Here is a 16,391-nt window from a genome sequence, read left to right as displayed (position 1 = left end):
CACACAATATCTTATCAAGGCAAACAGGAAAACTGTTTTTATTGGATCAAGCTATTTCCTTACACTTGACAGCTTTTCCTGCAACTGATAATACATTCTATTGGGAAAAAAACATGACTTCCGCTAACAAAAATTCTAGGTATCATCCTCGCCAATGTTTAATGGATATATCGTATCAAAGACAATCCTTGCAAAGACATGTCGAACTTCCTGTAGGCTACCCAAAGCTAACAACTCATAGTCTATCTTGCTACCTTGTTTAGCTACAAATCCCTTCTCCTTTCCCATTCTAACGCATTGGAAAACCTTGCACGATCTTAAATACAGTGCTAATGGAATAAACACCTGCAAAAGAATGAAAAAGGAAGAAATTAGCTTGCCCCTTCTTTGTCAGATAATATCAACTTTTTTTTAGTTTATAGCTGTATGCCAAAAATATGAAGAGACATTCAAACCAAGGGCAAACAACCAGGACAGGAAAGAAAGGACTAGTCACGAAGAATAGCAAACCAAGAACAGAAGAATATTAGGGAAATCAGCTTACCAGATCTGAGTACGGCGCTTTGGGGTAGTTGGTCATTGCTCGGGAGACAAAATACTCATCTGTCATATTAGTCAATGCCCTTTGAACAGAAGTTGCCAGTTCCACAACTTCCTCTTTTAAAGCTGCCAAGTCCAGATCCTGAGACTCCAACTCATGAAAGCTTCCATCATGTTGTGTGGAGATCCTTTTAGCTATACTTAATGCTTCTGACAGATCGCCTCCGTTATGGACACCAAGGACAAATGCAGCAACCACCAAAGGATCCCTTGGCTGATCTGAAAGTGCTTTATGGAAAGCCAAAATTGCAACCCTAAAACATAAAGAATTCAGATAAGCTTGGCCAATTGATCCAACAAGGACATTAGCTTCTTAGCATTTTGATGCACTTTGAATTTGAAAAGAGGATTCTGCATCTACATTTTTGGGAACAAAACTGAAAGAGAAAAATGTGTACGAAAAACTTTTTGGCATGCTACTGAGAGAAAAAATAGTTTGAAAAATTACTTTTATAAGCTCTCAGGCACACTCCCCGAGGATCCTGAGAACATGGAATCTTGAGTTTTCACGAACACCATTAGAGAGCCAACAGAGTTCCGATCATACCCCTGAAAACAGTTCCGGCATAGACCCCTTCACGCGCCTCCACGCGCAGCTCCGGCGCCTCCGTCACCACGCGCCGGCGCGTGAGCTGTTTCCAGGCCAATTTTCATTTTTTTCTTTTGGGACAGCCTACTCACGGCTTTATTCCGACCACATCCGTCTACCAATTTCTGAATTCCGACAACTTTTACTTTTTTCCGGCGGCGGGGAATCTTTTTCCGTCCAGATTTCAGCTATTTTTCAGTCAGTATCCAACGCTTTCTTCCTTCTACCTCCTAATATTGAAGAATATCCTTTTCCGGTGTGATTTAACTCCAATCGAGTTATTCTATTAATATGGATAGTGACAGGATTTATTATCATGCTGGTTTTAAATCTTTTGACATTACAAAAAATTGCTCTAGGTCTGAAGTTTGGTTCGAATGGGTTGAACGCAGCAGGAACCTGATGAGGAAAGCAACTGTAAGCCTTAAAGTCATGAAGTGGGTCGTGGAGGTATTTAATGTGGCCTCAAAGGAGCATGGCAGGGCAATAAGGAGGTGGAATATGAAAGATCACTATGCAGAATTTTATTGCACTCTTAAATACAATGAACATGGAAGGTACAGCAGTTTCATTGCTGTACAGGGGCAGAGTAGGTCTGTTATTATCACACCAGAAGTTACATTAAAGGCAGGGTGGGGAATAATAGCTCAAAAGATACAAAGGTTCATAAATGTCCCAGAAGAAGAGAAGAATATCCATATTGTCAGAAATCCACAGCGGGTGTCGTCCTACAACGAAGTAATCAGAACCAGTAGATGGCCATCAGAAGGGACGAAATCTTCTCCGATCAAATCCAACAATTCCAAAGTCATCATCTCTGGGGGTTCAGAATTATCGGATAAAGATGTGCTGAGAAGGTGCATAGTTGGTAAAGTTCTGACTCCTGCGAAGGAGACTCCAACTTTGAATGATATTAGGAGATGGGCCTGTAACACATGGAAATCTACCTTTGGAGTGAATCTGTACGAGATGAACGATTCCCAGTTCTTGTTTGAACTACCTTCAACAAAGGATGCCGAACATGTTCTTAAGGGTGAATGGCATTGGAAGAAGACCAAAGTGATCCTTGAATGGTGGAAACCTACTACTGGTTGTTGGCCTGAAGAGGTGGAGCGTAATTGGGTTTGGATTAGGCTCCTGGGTCTTCCCATTAACCTCTGGTCACAGAAAGTTTTCAAAGCAATAGGTGATCAATGTGGTGGTTGGATTGAAACAGAGGAGGAGACAACACTAAAAAACCATTTACACTGGGCTAGAATCAAAGTAAAGGGAGATGGAAGTAAGGTTCCGAGATTTATACAAGTGGACAGCGATGGGTATCTATACAAAATTCCTGTATGGTGTGAAGTTCCGGCGACAGTGATGGCAGCTCCAATTGCCAGTGTAGATGGGAGGAGAGAAGATCTGCTGGTTAATAGGGATAGCCTCGAAGATGGGACTTATTCGGCACAACAGTACCTAGGTCACATGGGCACATCGAATGAAGGGGAAAATTTTAAAAATCTTACTCATGTGCCTGACTCACGTGAATTGGACGCTGAATCCTTTAAACAAAAAGAAGTTCTGGGCCACAAACAATTAATTCGTGTGGGCCCAATTTTGACAGATCCATCAACTGATTCTAGGTGCAAAGGCCCAACACTAATAGCCCAAGTTGAGGTATTAAATAGTGTGGGTCCCAATTCTTTTGACCCTTTATTGCAGATGCAGATGCAGATCCAAGAATTTGAGAGACCACATGTGGCTATCTCTAAAGGCCCAACTGATAAGGATTCTAATGGCCCAACTTCTAAAGACTCTAATGGGCCTATTATTAATAACCTAATAGACATGAGGCAAATTTCTGGACCTCAATTGCCATCTTTGGAAGCATCGATGTTTCTGTCTTCGAAGGAGCAGACAGAAGAGATGAAGGAAGACCACTATGATCCTATGCTTTTGGAACTCAATTCTTCTTCTCCTTCTAATTTCTCTCCTCTGGGCATCGAAGAGGACTTGGCTCTGGTTCCTCTAATCTTGCATTTGGTCCAGGGAGATCAACTCATTAAAGAAGGGGATTCTTTGCATGCAGATGATGGTAGCAAACAACTGGTTATTTTTGGGGATCCATCTTCATGTATTGATGAAGAAGCTATTCCAATTGACATGTAAATTCAAAGGGCAGAAGAAGAAGCTTCACTGTGGGTGCATATGAATGTTATCAAACTAGGTAAGCAATTTGGGGTTGATTTTGAAGGGTGTGAAGGGGATGACATGTCTTTATTCATGAAGATTGACAGTAGAAGGCATAAGAAGATGGAAGATATCACTACCCAAAGTAACACTGCATTAAACCAAAAGGTCAGAAGCAATTAGAAGGTTAAAATCAGGCATTAAATATAAAGATGGGCAAGCTAGGGTTAGGGGGAGAGGCACCCTCAAAAAGTTGATTAATGAAGATCAACATACTATCATGGAACGTGTGGGGATTGAATGATGGGGAGAAAAGGGAACTTATTAAAACTGCTCTTAATGAATGGAGATGTGATGTAGTAGTTCTTCAAGAAACAAAGATAGAAGGTGATATATCTCGTGTTGCCAGACATTTATGGGGGAGTAGATGGGTGGATTTTGTCAATCTTGAAGCCATTGGTACTAGTGGGGGAATTCTTATCATGTGGGATAAAAGGGTATTAGAAGGGGAGTTGATTATTTCTGGAAGTCAGAGTATCTCTTGTAGATTGACTACAATAGACCACAATTTCTAATGGTTCATCACAGGGGTATATGCCTCAAATTCTAGAATTGAGAGGCAAGACTTATGGTGGGAGTTGGCAGCCTCAAGAGGACTTTGTAATGGGCCATGGGTGGTCTGTGGGGACTTCAACACAACCAGACACTCAAATGAAAGAAGCAACAATCACCGTCTCACCAAAGCTATGAGAGATTTCTCTGACGCAATCAATGATCTACAGTTAGTAGATCCACCACTTTTTGGGGGTTCCTTCACTTGGAACAAAGGGAACAATCAGGGGATTGCTTCGAGAATTGACAGATTTCTTTTTTCCATTAAATGGGATAAACACTTTAGGAATATTAGACAGTCTACTCTGCCAAGAATCACTTCTGATCATTGTCCTATTAAGCTAACTTGTGGTGATTGGGAACAAAGGAAACCTTCATACTTTAAATTTGCAAATTGGTGGTTGGAGGTTGACGGCTTCAAAGAAATGGTTAAAACTTGGTGGTTATCTTTTGCGGTACAAGGAGACCCAGACTTTATTTAAGCAACAAAGCTGAAACTCCTGAAAAGTAAACTAAAGGAGTGGAATGCTGCTAACTTTGGGGGATCTAGCAAAGAGGAAGACAGAGCTTTTGAACCAACTAACCATTCTTGATGTTTTGCAGGAACAAAGAAACCTCACTGATGATGAACTGATACAAAAAGCCAACATTGCTTTGGATTTCAAGGAAATATCCAAATATGAAGAATCCTCCTGGAGGCAAAAATCTAGAGTTCTATGGTTAAAGCAGGGTGATAAGAACACAAAATTCTTTCACAAGATGGCCAATGCACATAGGAGATTCAACACCATAGACAAGTTGGAGATTAATGGGATTGAAGTCTGTGATCCAGTAGAAATTAAAGGAGAACTCATCTCCTTTTATAAACAGCTATACTCTGAGGCAGAAGCTTGGAGGCCTAATTTTACTCCTCGGAATTTAGCTTCAATTACAGATGAGGAGCAAAGTTGGTTGGAGAGGCCTTTTGAGGAACAAGAAATTCTCCATAGTTTAAAGCTATGTGCCATAGACCAAGCGCCAGGTCCTGATGGTTTTTCGATGGGGTTTTTCATTACATGCTGGGAATTTTTGAAGGTCGACATCCTACAAACTATAGCCAATTTTCACTCTCTTGGAATTTTTGAGAAGAGTTTAAATGCCACATACGTGGCGCTTATACCCAAGAAGAGTGGAGCCAAGGAATTAAGAGACTTCAAACCAATCAGTCTGATTGGGGGCATCTACAAGATTATTTCCAAGACTCTAGCAGAAAGACTTAAGAAGGTGGTAGATAAAATGGTGAACAAGCATCAGATGACTTTTAACAAGGGAAGACAGATCATGGATGCTACCCTCATAGCTAATGAATGTGTTGATAGTAGACAGAAGGAGAAGAAACCAGGGATCCTATGCAAACTAGTTATCGAAAAGGCATTTGATCATGTTAATTGGAGGTACCTGATCAATATTCTGAAAGTTATGGTTTTTGGGAATAAATGGCTTAAATGGATCTTTTTTTGTATCAGTACAGTGAAGTTTTCTGTCTTGATTAATGGATCTCCTGAAGGCTTCTTCTCTTCAATGAGGGGTAGGCAAGGAGACCCTCTATCTCCTTTCCTCTTTATTTTAGCCATGGAAGGGTTGAGTAGCATGATGAGAGCCTCTACTATCAGTGGTTGCTTGAAGGGATTTGAAGTTCAGAACAGAATTAATAGCATGGAGATTTCGCATCTATTGTATGCAGAAGATGCTCTGGTTCTTTGTGATGCTGAACCTGCCCAGCTAATGCATTTGAGGCTGGTTCTCACAGTCTTTGAAGGTATCTCAGGCCTTCATGTTAACCGGAGAAAGAGCATGTTGGTGACTATTAATGCAGTTCCAAACAGTCCAATTCTAGCTGGCATTTTGGCTTGTGAAGTAGGAAATTTACCAACTAAGTACTTGGGACTATCTTTGGGTTCCAAGAACAAAGCTGCTGATATATGGGAAGGGGTACTAGATAAATGTGAAAAGAGACTTACAAGGTGGAAAGCACAATACTTATCCCTAGGGGGAAGGATCATTTTAGTGAGCTCTATCCTGGACTCCCTACCCACCTACATCATGTCCTTATTTCCTATCCCAGCCAAAGTAAGGAGAAGAATTGACCAACTGAGAAGGAACTTTATTTGGGAAGGCAACAGGGAGTCCAAAGGCTCCCATCTTGTTAACTGGAACACTCTCATCTCTAGCAAGAGAGTTGGCGGTCTAGGCATCAGAAACTTAAGTTTGCATAACAAGAGTCTCTTAATGAAATGGTTATGGAGATTCAACACTGAGAAGCAAGCCTTATGGAGACAAGTTCTCAACTGCAGGTACGAGCAATCAGGACACTGGAGCACCAAACCAGTGAGAACTCCTTATGGAGTTGGCAATTGGAAAGCCATCAGAAATCTATGGGAGGAATTTACAACAAACACAAGCTTTAGGATAGGAAATGGGAGGATGATATCATTTTGGCATGATGATTGGATTGGTCATGGAGCATTAAAAGATCTTTTTCGTGATCTGTTCAATCTCACCACTACGCCGAATGCCACAGTAGAAGAAACTTGGAACTCCCAGGGCTGGAACCTAATTTTCAGAAGGCTTCTCAATGACTGGGAAGTCACTAGAGCTACTGAGATTCTCAAAGTGCTAGAAGGTTTTGCAGGATTAAGTGGGGCGGAGGATTCTCTTACATGGAAAGGAGGGAAGGGCTCTAAATTTACAGTCAAGGTTGCATACAACTATCTATCATCCGGAGGACACCCCAACTATCCTTGGCCTTGGAAAAAGATTTGGAAGATCAAAGCACCATTCAAAGTTATTTGCTTTTCATGGTTAGTGATAAGAAAAGCCTGCCTCACTCTAGAAATTCTCCAAAGAAGAGGTATTCAGACCAGCTCTACATGCTTTCTATGTCAACAGGAAGATGAAACCAATGAGCATCTTTTCTTACATTGTGTTATTACTAGACAACTTTGGCAGCTCTTTATAGCATTAGCTGGTATTGTTTGGGTAATTCCCAAAGACACCATTGGCCTGATATGCATCTGGAACAGTATTAGGGGAAGAACTTGTCACAAGGAATGGTGGAAGATTGTTCCAGCGTGCATATGGTGGACAATTTGGAAGGAGAGGAATGCAAGATGTTTTGAAGGCAAGAGCAGTTCAACAGAGAAAATCAAGAGTTCTTGTATTTATCTTTTTCATTTTTGGTGTAAAGAACAGTTGATAGGTGATGTAGAATCACTACTAGACCTTTTTAATTCTCTGTAAGATTTTCAAGGGTTGTACATGTAAATATTAGATACCAGCCCCGTTTTTTGGGTGCTGAAGAATATAATTGTTACCTTTTCAGAAAAAAAAAAAAAAAATTGGCATGTTAACATACACCTTCACACTCACATTCTTTTAAAATTATTAGTTCTTTGACTAGGAATCACAAATGACAGAATATATGCACATAACTAGGCAGATTTCAGGTGCAATTACTGCTCAAAGAAAAAGTGCAGATTGTGCAGCTCCAATCACTTGAAAATTTTAGGTATGTAAAGCAAGATGAGTTAGCTCCAAACAAACAATAGAATCCGTCACTATGAGGCCAACAAATGCGCCAGATTTCTCAGTAAGATTGTTCACTTGCATGTTTTCAATTACAACAACAATGACAACATCTACACCTTAGTCCCAAACAAGTTGGTCTCGCCTATATAAATCCTCATTGACCATGTTTCTCCATTTAAATTCATCTCGGGCAAACATCATACAAAACAAAATAATTAGAAGTAAAAAGCACTAAAAGTTCTCATATTTGCTAAGGGCATAAGAATCTCTAATAAGGCTAAAAGACTCTTAGAAAGCATAGGTCTTAGCAGTAAACATACTAACATGATTAAAACATATTACGAAAAATTCTGCACTTGCATGTTTTCAATTACTTGCCAAAAGTATTGTTCGCTTGCATTTATCTGACTGAGAAATCCGTTGAAAGAGTTACACTGGGGAACCCGAGGGTTTGCAATTCTATCATATATGGAACATTGGCACATTTGGACCAGTAAACAAGCCCAGTCAACCTGACTGGGAGAATCGTGCAAGACATTCTAGATATTAAAAAGTTAGAGCAGCAACTTCTCTGTCAAAATTATTTTTTCTAGGGGTACATAGATTTTTTTATGAAGTCAAAGATCACACACAAACATATTTGATTTGTCCTTTAGGTTTCCATTTCTACCTAGTATTTTCAATGGTCCTTTATATACATATATGAGAATTTTGTTCTTCAATTTTCCTTTTCAATCTAGTACCTTTAACAGTCCTTTAACCAACTTTTTAGAGGAAAAGTCCTGGTGCCAGACACAAGAGAATTACCATGCAGAAATAGGAAAAATAGTACACAATCCAGTGAATATCCCATAAACTGAAAATGAAATTGATACATAGAACGCTTACAAACCATCTTACTTGCTGAAGCCTGTGCAAAGAATCTTACCATAAGCTACTGTGGCATGGCCTATCAGGGGCCAGTAATTTATCGAGGTTGGAAAACAGAGACTGCAAAGGAAGCAGAAACAGGTTAATCATTATAGCTTTGACTTCTTACTCATCAAACCAAAATCAGCATAAAATGGATTCAAGAAATGAGATACGCAAAATTTTAGCATGTCAAAACTTGCGTTTTGCAACTAAAGGAGATATGTGACAATTATATTCATGGTATTAAAACGGTCCATCAACAAAAAGATAGGGAATCAGAATAAAATCCACATTTGGATGTTGGTAATTGATGATTTGCACAAATAGGATGCTAGAGAAACCATGATTTATCTTCATTGTAGTATAGGCCATCTAATGCAAAAGAAAAAAATAAACATAAGCAGGACCACATGTATATTCTAAAAATGCACATGCACGAGATTTGGTATTGTTGTCTTAAAAAGTACTTAATAATCACACATAACGATGTAATCTTTATGGCACATTAAGACAATCATGACCAACTCTTTGCTAAATTTAAAAATTATTGCTTCTTCAGCCAGTGCTATTCTCAAATCCATTATTTGCATTTACAAGAGCATTGATTCTAATGAAAATGGCCCCAGTATGAGATCCACGACTTTATGATTCTCCATTAGATCAACACCAAGTTAATTGCAAACCGACAAAAACTGAAGTTTCTTGTTTTCTTCTCTCTTATTGGCTTCTTTAGGAGAATTTGAGTCCGTGATCATCAGATTTTCATTGAATGAACTTATGGTCCAAAATCCACCACGTCAAGGCGTTAATCACTTTTTAGCCAATAATGCAGCTATGACTAAGCATAATAACTTATAACCCCCCTTTTTACCATCACCTCAAGGCCAATATGTACTACTTTTTGAGGGGGGAAATTTTCACCCCCAAGTACCTTATTGAGGTCAGGAGTCTATGGTGGACCCAAAAAGAAGAAATGAAACACCTAGCATCCAGAGCAAGATTTATACAAAACAATTACCAAAAGCATGTTAGACCTCTTATCGCGTCTTCTAAAGCCATAGTAAACGAAATATGCTGCCTGCAAATTAAGCTATATCAGAAATGTAATTAAGTTAACCATAAGGTGCAACAGAGATTCAGAAGAGATTCAGAATATATTAACCTGAATTGGCAAAAGTATTTCTAGAAGACCAAATTTCCACAACAATCTTAATGAAGCCTCAGCAGAGCCATAAGCTAACATGTAATTCATTTCCATGAGGAGCCTTCCCTGGAAAAACCAAAGCCGAATAGAACATTTTGAAGTAGTTTTAGTGCTTTGACCTATTAAAATAATAGGTTTAGTGCTTTGTTGGCAGAGGCAGATCTAGAATTTAAAGGTGGCGGGTGCCAAAATTTCCTTTAATGTACACCTTATAATAACTACTAATATATAATTTGTTTGGAACGTTTGTCCGGTTCATTTTTTTAGTTTATTTGGGCAATTTAACAAGCACTTTATATGCAAATATAAAAATTACATCAATTTTCAGACCCTACTTATGGAATTTCATTGGGTATATATGTTATTATTGTCGTATGAAAATTACATTTCAGACATTAAGAAGCAAATATAATTAACATTTTAAAGAAGGAATCACACTTTTATTATTAATAATACAAGTACAATCAATATTTTCACTAGGGAACTACATTTTTTTGTATGCTAAAAATAAATTTGCACAAGTAAAATAAAATCTTTAATAAGGGAACTCTACCGATCAGAATAAGGAAAAAAAATCTTCAATAGATAAATTATACCCCATAAGTAAATGCAAAAGTAGATAAACTACAAGATCTCAAAACTTAAAATCATAAATATAATGCTTGCGAAATATTCATCATAATTTATTACTAAAGAGATTTAAATTGTATTTAACAATCGTAGAATAACACAAATTTTCATGTTATAATAAAAAATAAATTATAAATTAATTTTGATCTCAATCTAAATATCAAAACCCAAGTTTTTTTATTTTGAAAGAAGAAAACTAAAAGATTTGAGAATAAGAGAAATGTTTATACTATGAAATTTTAAATTTTGAAGGCTCTTTTTTGAGTGTTCTTGCTAAATATCACAAATAAAGTAATAGAATAGAGGGAAAAAAAATAAAAATAATAAACGACAAATAGGAAATTAGGAGGTAGCCAAAAAGGAAAATGACTGGGATAAAAGAAATAAAAAGCACAACGAAAAAGGAAAGTCAGACAACGTTCAAGATAAATTCGAACTAGAATTTTACACACAGGAAAAACTTTCAAAAAGGTCTACCAGTCATGGCACCTTTGTCTAGTTTGCACACAGGATCATATATTTAACCTAATTTTAAAAAATTTATACATAAATATATAATAATTTTACCAACCGAACGGGTGCCATACCACCCCCACCCATAAGGGTGGATCCGCCCCTGTTTGTTGGTAGACCAACATACATTAGGTATAAACATTACACGCATAAATACACACACACACACAGAGAGAAAGAGATGTTCTCCAAGTACCCTATCAAGCCTCAAGACGGAAGATGATAAGTTTTTGATAGAAAGAGCCGTCTCCCTTCCAAATCGAAATCCTAGTCTGGCAGCAATTCTAACTGCACGAAGGATTCGAGCTGCAAAGGTAAAGTAAAACTATTTTTGTTACATAACAAATATAAGTTAAACGATTACAATAAAGCAATGAAGTTGCTTTAGTGTAAAGAAAAAGAGCAAAGAAGTTGGCAATTTAAGCACTCGTGTATAGTATATAGAGAGAACAGGTCATTCAAGCAAGATTATACACAAAGCCACTAATGCCCGAACAGATAGAGGACTTAACTATCTATCATTCAAGAGTCAAACTTCACTAAAGGAACAGGAAATGAAAGGGAACTCACCGCGATCCTCTATGAATGAGAAACTGTCTATCATTCAAGAGTCAAACTTCATTAAAGGAACAGGAAATGAAAGGGAACTCACCGCAATCCTCTATGAATGAGAAACTAGCAGGCCCGATTGTCCGTACCTGTAGCACAAGTGATCAGATCAGAATGGAGAGGGACTAGGGTAACAATTAGACCTCATCAAAGATTATATGCACACTTTAGCTTTCCTGATATCATCCACTCCTCCCATGTAATCATAGACGAATTTTGAATAAGGGTCAAACATCAACCTGAGCAAAAACAAAGAGGATAATTTGCAATTGCGAGTAGACAATATGAAGTGTCAAGAGTTTTTAGATAAAGTGTAGATGTCTACTGAAATATCTCCAACCCATGATAAACTAAGTATAAATAATCAAAAAATTCAGTACAGCACAACACTAATGAAAAAGGGTTGGCCAATGCGGGACAATGACAAATGCAAAGTCAAGAAGGTGCTAGGATCAGATATGCAACCCATTAATTGTAAAATCTCTATGCAAACAATTTCTCCATCGAAAGTGGTCCTTCTCATCACAGTCAACTGGCTTCTCAAAAGATAAACTCAAGCCCCTCTCAGACCTTATTCCTGAGGTGTGAAAGCTTGAAACCTAATCAATAAAAATAAGATGTGTGTCATAAGCAAATAATATTAATTTGGAGAGCGCAAAATGATCTTTGCACCTAGATTGGAGAAAAGTGAAAAAGATCATGGCAAACCTCCACAACTTCAGTATCAACATGCACATGGCAGATTGGAAACCGTCTTCCAACTATCTCACAATGTGAAAATGTTCTCCTCACCTAAAAATACAATTAATATTCAGATCACATGTATATTCGCCACGGATATAAATTATTCATGTATTTTCAATATATAGAAATAAGATTTTAAAATAAAATACGAATAATAATATCTTACTAATTACAAAAAATAACATGAACAATAATATTCTATTCTCACATTTTTCTAATGAATATTGCAAGAAGAAGAATACTTGGAAAAGGAGAAAAGAAGAAGCTAGAAGTCAAAAAGGGAAGAAAGACACTTAGGCCAATATAACTCTCATATTGGCCAAAACATCTTGATAGATTTCCAGCTCTGAAGAAAAGTGTCATCTTTCGTCAACATATTATGTAGGAAATGGGAGAGAGAAGCCACATTGGCCAATATAGATTCCATTCTGACATAGCTCATTTTGCCAAAGTGGGAAGTAACCAAGACCCATCTGTTGATATAAATAGCAAGCTCAGTTTGTAAAAGAATCAAGTCTTTTTGGCAAGACACAAGAACTAGTCTTGGTCTCTTTCTTGGCTTTTTCTTGTAGCAGAAATATTTTTTTAGTCTTTTAAATTCCTACTTCGCTTTCTTACTTCATAGTTCATACTGGAGTTGTAACATTTGTCTCAGTTATAATACAAGCTTGACCTGAAATTTCCATATTGTGCTGGAATGGAAGTTTTTATTTAAGTATATATATTACTTCTATCTATAAGCTATTCTTATATTAATTTTGTAATGTTAACGTAGGCAAACAAAATATTACATAACTAATGGGTAGTGGATTGAGAATAAATTTTACTCCCTTTGTTCCAGTTTATGTGAACCTATTTCCTTTTTTGTCTGTTCCAAAAAGAATGACCCCTTTCTAAATTTAGTAACAATTTAGCTTAAACTTACAATTCTACCCTTAATGAGAAGCTTTTATCTACACAAATACTCGGGCCCTTTTTGACTTGTTTATGACCACAAATTCCAAAAGTCTTCATTTTTTCTTAAACTCCGTGCCCAGTCAAACAGATTCACATAAATTGGAATGGAGGGAGTATTAATCTATTATTCCAAGCCTATAATCTTGCTTACTTTCGTTTTAATTCCCACAGAGGAATTGTTGCAGAAAAGATTATTGATTTATAATAAAAATAATTGCAAGAGGTTTACTAGCTTTCAACAAAATTCAGGATAGAAAATTATTTTGACGAAATTATTTTGGTTTAATCGTCAGTAGTAATATAACATATAATTCACATAGCCTCACTGAGTGTTATTAATTAATTTATTTCTTAGTGAGAAAATTATAATTATTTTAGCAATAAGTAATTATTCTTAACAGAAATACACGTCGAAATTGAGATTTTATTAAAATATTTTTATCAAGTGAGTTAAGTGATTCGTAACTCTAGCTATAACACAGCGATGTGTCAATCCCATGTCGAAAGGAAAAAATAGTTCAGATAATATTTTTTAACTGTAAGGTTTCACCTAATATATGATGGCATTTGATGTTACCATTGCATGTTAGAAGAGAAAAAAGTTTAGCTAATAAAACCAAAGTCTTCACAATTGTCTCTAATTTGTAATACACCCAAGACAATTTCTCCAAGCAGCTGAATTCTCAATAAAGATTTAAACATAAAACCATCAAGGTATATTTCCTGTTAAATCAGGCTACGCATCCGAACTTTGTGTATTTTAAATTCCTTCAACTGCTGAGCTGAGATTACACTCTGAGTGGGACAGAATGGAAGGAATGGTTCCAGAGTTAATAGTGAGAAAATTAATTAAATAAACTACATAACATTATATGAGCTTGAAGGCAAGAAGCAAGGACAATGCATAGTAGGAGGGGGTTTTGAAGTTGTTGGGGTACGTTTTTAGGCATTAAAGTCCTCCTATGTTTGCTATGAAAAGGCTCTAATTTTACAACCCTGGAAACTGACAAAAGGCAGTAACGACATCTATAGTGTTAATATCTAGTATCTACTATGAAATCTCATCGAGGATGACTCACAACAAAATCTACCATGTCCCTAGCACTGCACATGCAGAAGAATGACCAGTACACAATTGAGATGCAAGACTAACCTCTTTAAGTTCAGCTGTAGTTATAATGTCAAAGTCTTTGGGCGTTCGTTTTAAAATAAGATCCCGAACACAGCCCCCCACAAGGTAAACTTCAAATCCTACATGATAGATGGAAAGAATTTTTCATGGAATCAGAATTCTGAGAAGACATTGAACTGATGACACGTGGAAAAGAGAACACTAAGAGATTACTCGCAGCCCGTATAGCTAAAGCATTAGATAACAATTTATCAAGTAACTGAAAAAACTTCACCACAAAATCAAAATCTAATAGTTATCCATCATCAGCTGCATGTTATGCAGCGATAATTATCCACAATATAATCATTACTAGCTCTAGATGATTGGGCTCCGAACCATCTTACATCATGAGCAATAAGAACTGAAAGACCAAGAAGCAATTATATATGGAGTATTAACATCACCTTTTTTTTGGGGGTGTGTGTGTGGGGGGGGGGGGGGGGCAAGTATTTGGTAGCTGTTAAATGGGGGTCTCAGTGGTTGCAGTTTCTCTCTGCATTTTATTGCTCCATGAGTGCTCCAGGATTCGTTCATCATGTTTTTACTGTAAAGGAGTTTGAAATTTGGATCTTCAAACAAGATTTTGTTTAAAGAATAAAGAGAAATCTCTTCACAGGGACTAATTAAAAGTCCCCTGTTAGGGTGTGCGGGTAGCAAATTTCTTTTATGGGGAGCCTGATTCTACTCCTGTGAAGTTACACATCTCTTGTCAATAACCTAGGCAACGAAAAGGGGTCTGATACTTCAACTAGAGGAGCTACCAGTTGGTTCACCAAACCCTCGCCTAGCGTCAAATTCCCTAGATCAGAAGGAATCCAATACACGGGGTAGATGATTCATTGCTAAACTCAGAAAAAATAGGCAACAGGAACAATCTCCCATCATAGCTATCACCTAAAGCAGCTCAAAAAAAATTAACATGATAATTAGCCACGTCCCAAATGGTAAATCCTACATACATTGCATTTCTCTTAAAAGAAGCATGGATCTCAAATATGTAATTATAAATAAGCAATAAACACCAACACCCTCAAGGAACTCCCACGCAAAGCTTAAACCCTCTTTTATTCTTGTTTTACACATGTTTATCGCCAATAAATGTTCACCTTTCACTCTCTGCATTACTGCTGATGGCAGCAAAGGACAAAGCAGAGTAACATGAACGATGGAGCCTAGTCCTATTCATTACGTTTGCCCAAATAGCTAAAAAACAATTAATTTACATGGCCAAAACAAGTACTACTAACTACTACTGATTGTTATAATTTAATAATCCAAAACAAAACTAAACTAAAACATAAAAGCAGCAAATTATAATCAAGCCCGCATTATTTAGTACCTTTACTTTTGAGACCATTAAGAACAACTCTTGTAGGCTTAGCGATCATCGAACTGCTAATTCCTAATTCCTTGGAGTTGAACCTCTTCCATTCCGCTGGTTCTGTAATGCCACTAGGATTTTATCACCTTTTCTTTTACTTTAATAAAAATTAAATTTCTCGAAATTCAACTACCTTTGCCACTGTCGGTCTCTTCAATTGCTTCAATTGCTGCGGCACAGCTAACAAATACCTGCAGAGAGAATTAAAGAGTACTTCAAATAATATTCCAACTTTACAGTAAATAAACGAAAAATAGGCACGTGCATTTTCATGAGTAGAGAAAGAACAAAGAGGCACCTTTCGCATGCCATGAGAGAGGGGGAAATGCGGACGACAAGAAAATGCGAAACCACTGGAAATGGCCATGGTTCGTTCTAAATTTATGTTTCTGCAACAATGAATTTGGGGTTTTGGTAGGGTTTTAGAACAAGAGGAGAAGCGGTGACGATTTTGGACTCGGGTCGGGCTTGGTCTTATTCAAATGATTGGGCTTCTTGGATATACATGGCCAAGTTTATGGGGCTGAAGCCTCAGGCATCCCATAGCAGGCCCCTTGGCATTTCTCTCGCTCAACTTCTGAACTCTTTAAGATTCTTCTGGTCTCAATTTTTTTTGGAATTGAAGCATAATTGTAGTTTCATAGATGTTGTAACTTTTTGGTTTGAGTTATTTAATCTGATTCAACCAATTTTATGATAATTTTTTTTATATTGACAAGTATCATTT

General features: G+C 37.2%; 1 protein-coding gene across 2 annotated transcripts; it reads right to left on the bottom strand.

Annotated features, from left to right (window-relative positions):
* Nucleotides 1-11: 11 nt before the first annotated feature.
* LOC107827603 (uncharacterized) lies at nucleotides 12-16,134 on the bottom strand. 2 transcript variants are annotated; one of them, XR_012710867.1, is made up of 15 exons: nucleotides 15,963-16,134; nucleotides 15,798-15,855; nucleotides 15,623-15,724; nucleotides 14,263-14,360; nucleotides 12,117-12,200; nucleotides 11,874-12,007; nucleotides 11,575-11,647; nucleotides 11,452-11,497; nucleotides 10,996-11,105; nucleotides 9,615-9,722; nucleotides 9,471-9,530; nucleotides 8,469-8,530; nucleotides 1,049-1,588; nucleotides 545-854; nucleotides 12-345 (listed from the first exon to the last, which is right to left on the bottom strand). XR_012710867.1 is itself a non-coding variant. In XM_075255694.1 (14 exons), exons 1-14 carry the CDS (start codon nucleotides 16,029-16,031, stop codon nucleotides 136-138), a joined length of 1,524 nt encoding a protein of 507 aa, XP_075111795.1. In that variant the 5' UTR covers nucleotides 16,032-16,114; the 3' UTR covers nucleotides 12-135. The 2 variants fall into 2 exon arrangements, 1 of the variants encoding a protein (XP_075111795.1); XM_075255694.1 differs by lacking the exon at nucleotides 1,049-1,588 and having other exon boundaries at nucleotides 15,963-16,114.
* Between the last annotated feature and the right edge of the window lie 257 nt (nucleotides 16,135-16,391).

The sequence above is a fragment of the Nicotiana tabacum genome, chromosome 6 (genome assembly GCF_000715075.1).
Source record: "Nicotiana tabacum cultivar K326 chromosome 6, ASM71507v2, whole genome shotgun sequence".
In the NCBI taxonomy this organism is placed as follows: Eukaryota; Viridiplantae; Streptophyta; class Magnoliopsida; order Solanales; family Solanaceae; genus Nicotiana; species Nicotiana tabacum.
The sequence above is the reverse complement of the archived record's forward strand: the minus strand, read 5'-3'. Positions and strand labels throughout refer to the sequence as shown.

Bases quoted from the DNA above. Each gene is read 5' to 3' on its own strand.
- LOC107827603 (XM_075255694.1), bottom strand. From the start codon at position 16,031: ATGGCCATTTCCAGTGGTTTCGCATTTTCTTGTCGTCCGCATTTCCCC. The intron at 15,856-15,962 runs GTGCCTCTTTGT...TTCTCTCTGCAG, and splicing joins TCTCTCATGGCATGCGAAAG to GTATTTGTTAGCTGTGCCGC. The intron at 12,008-12,116 runs GTTTGCCATGAT...TTTATTGATTAG, and splicing joins TTGATACTGAAGTTGTGGAG to GTTTCAAGCTTTCACACCTC.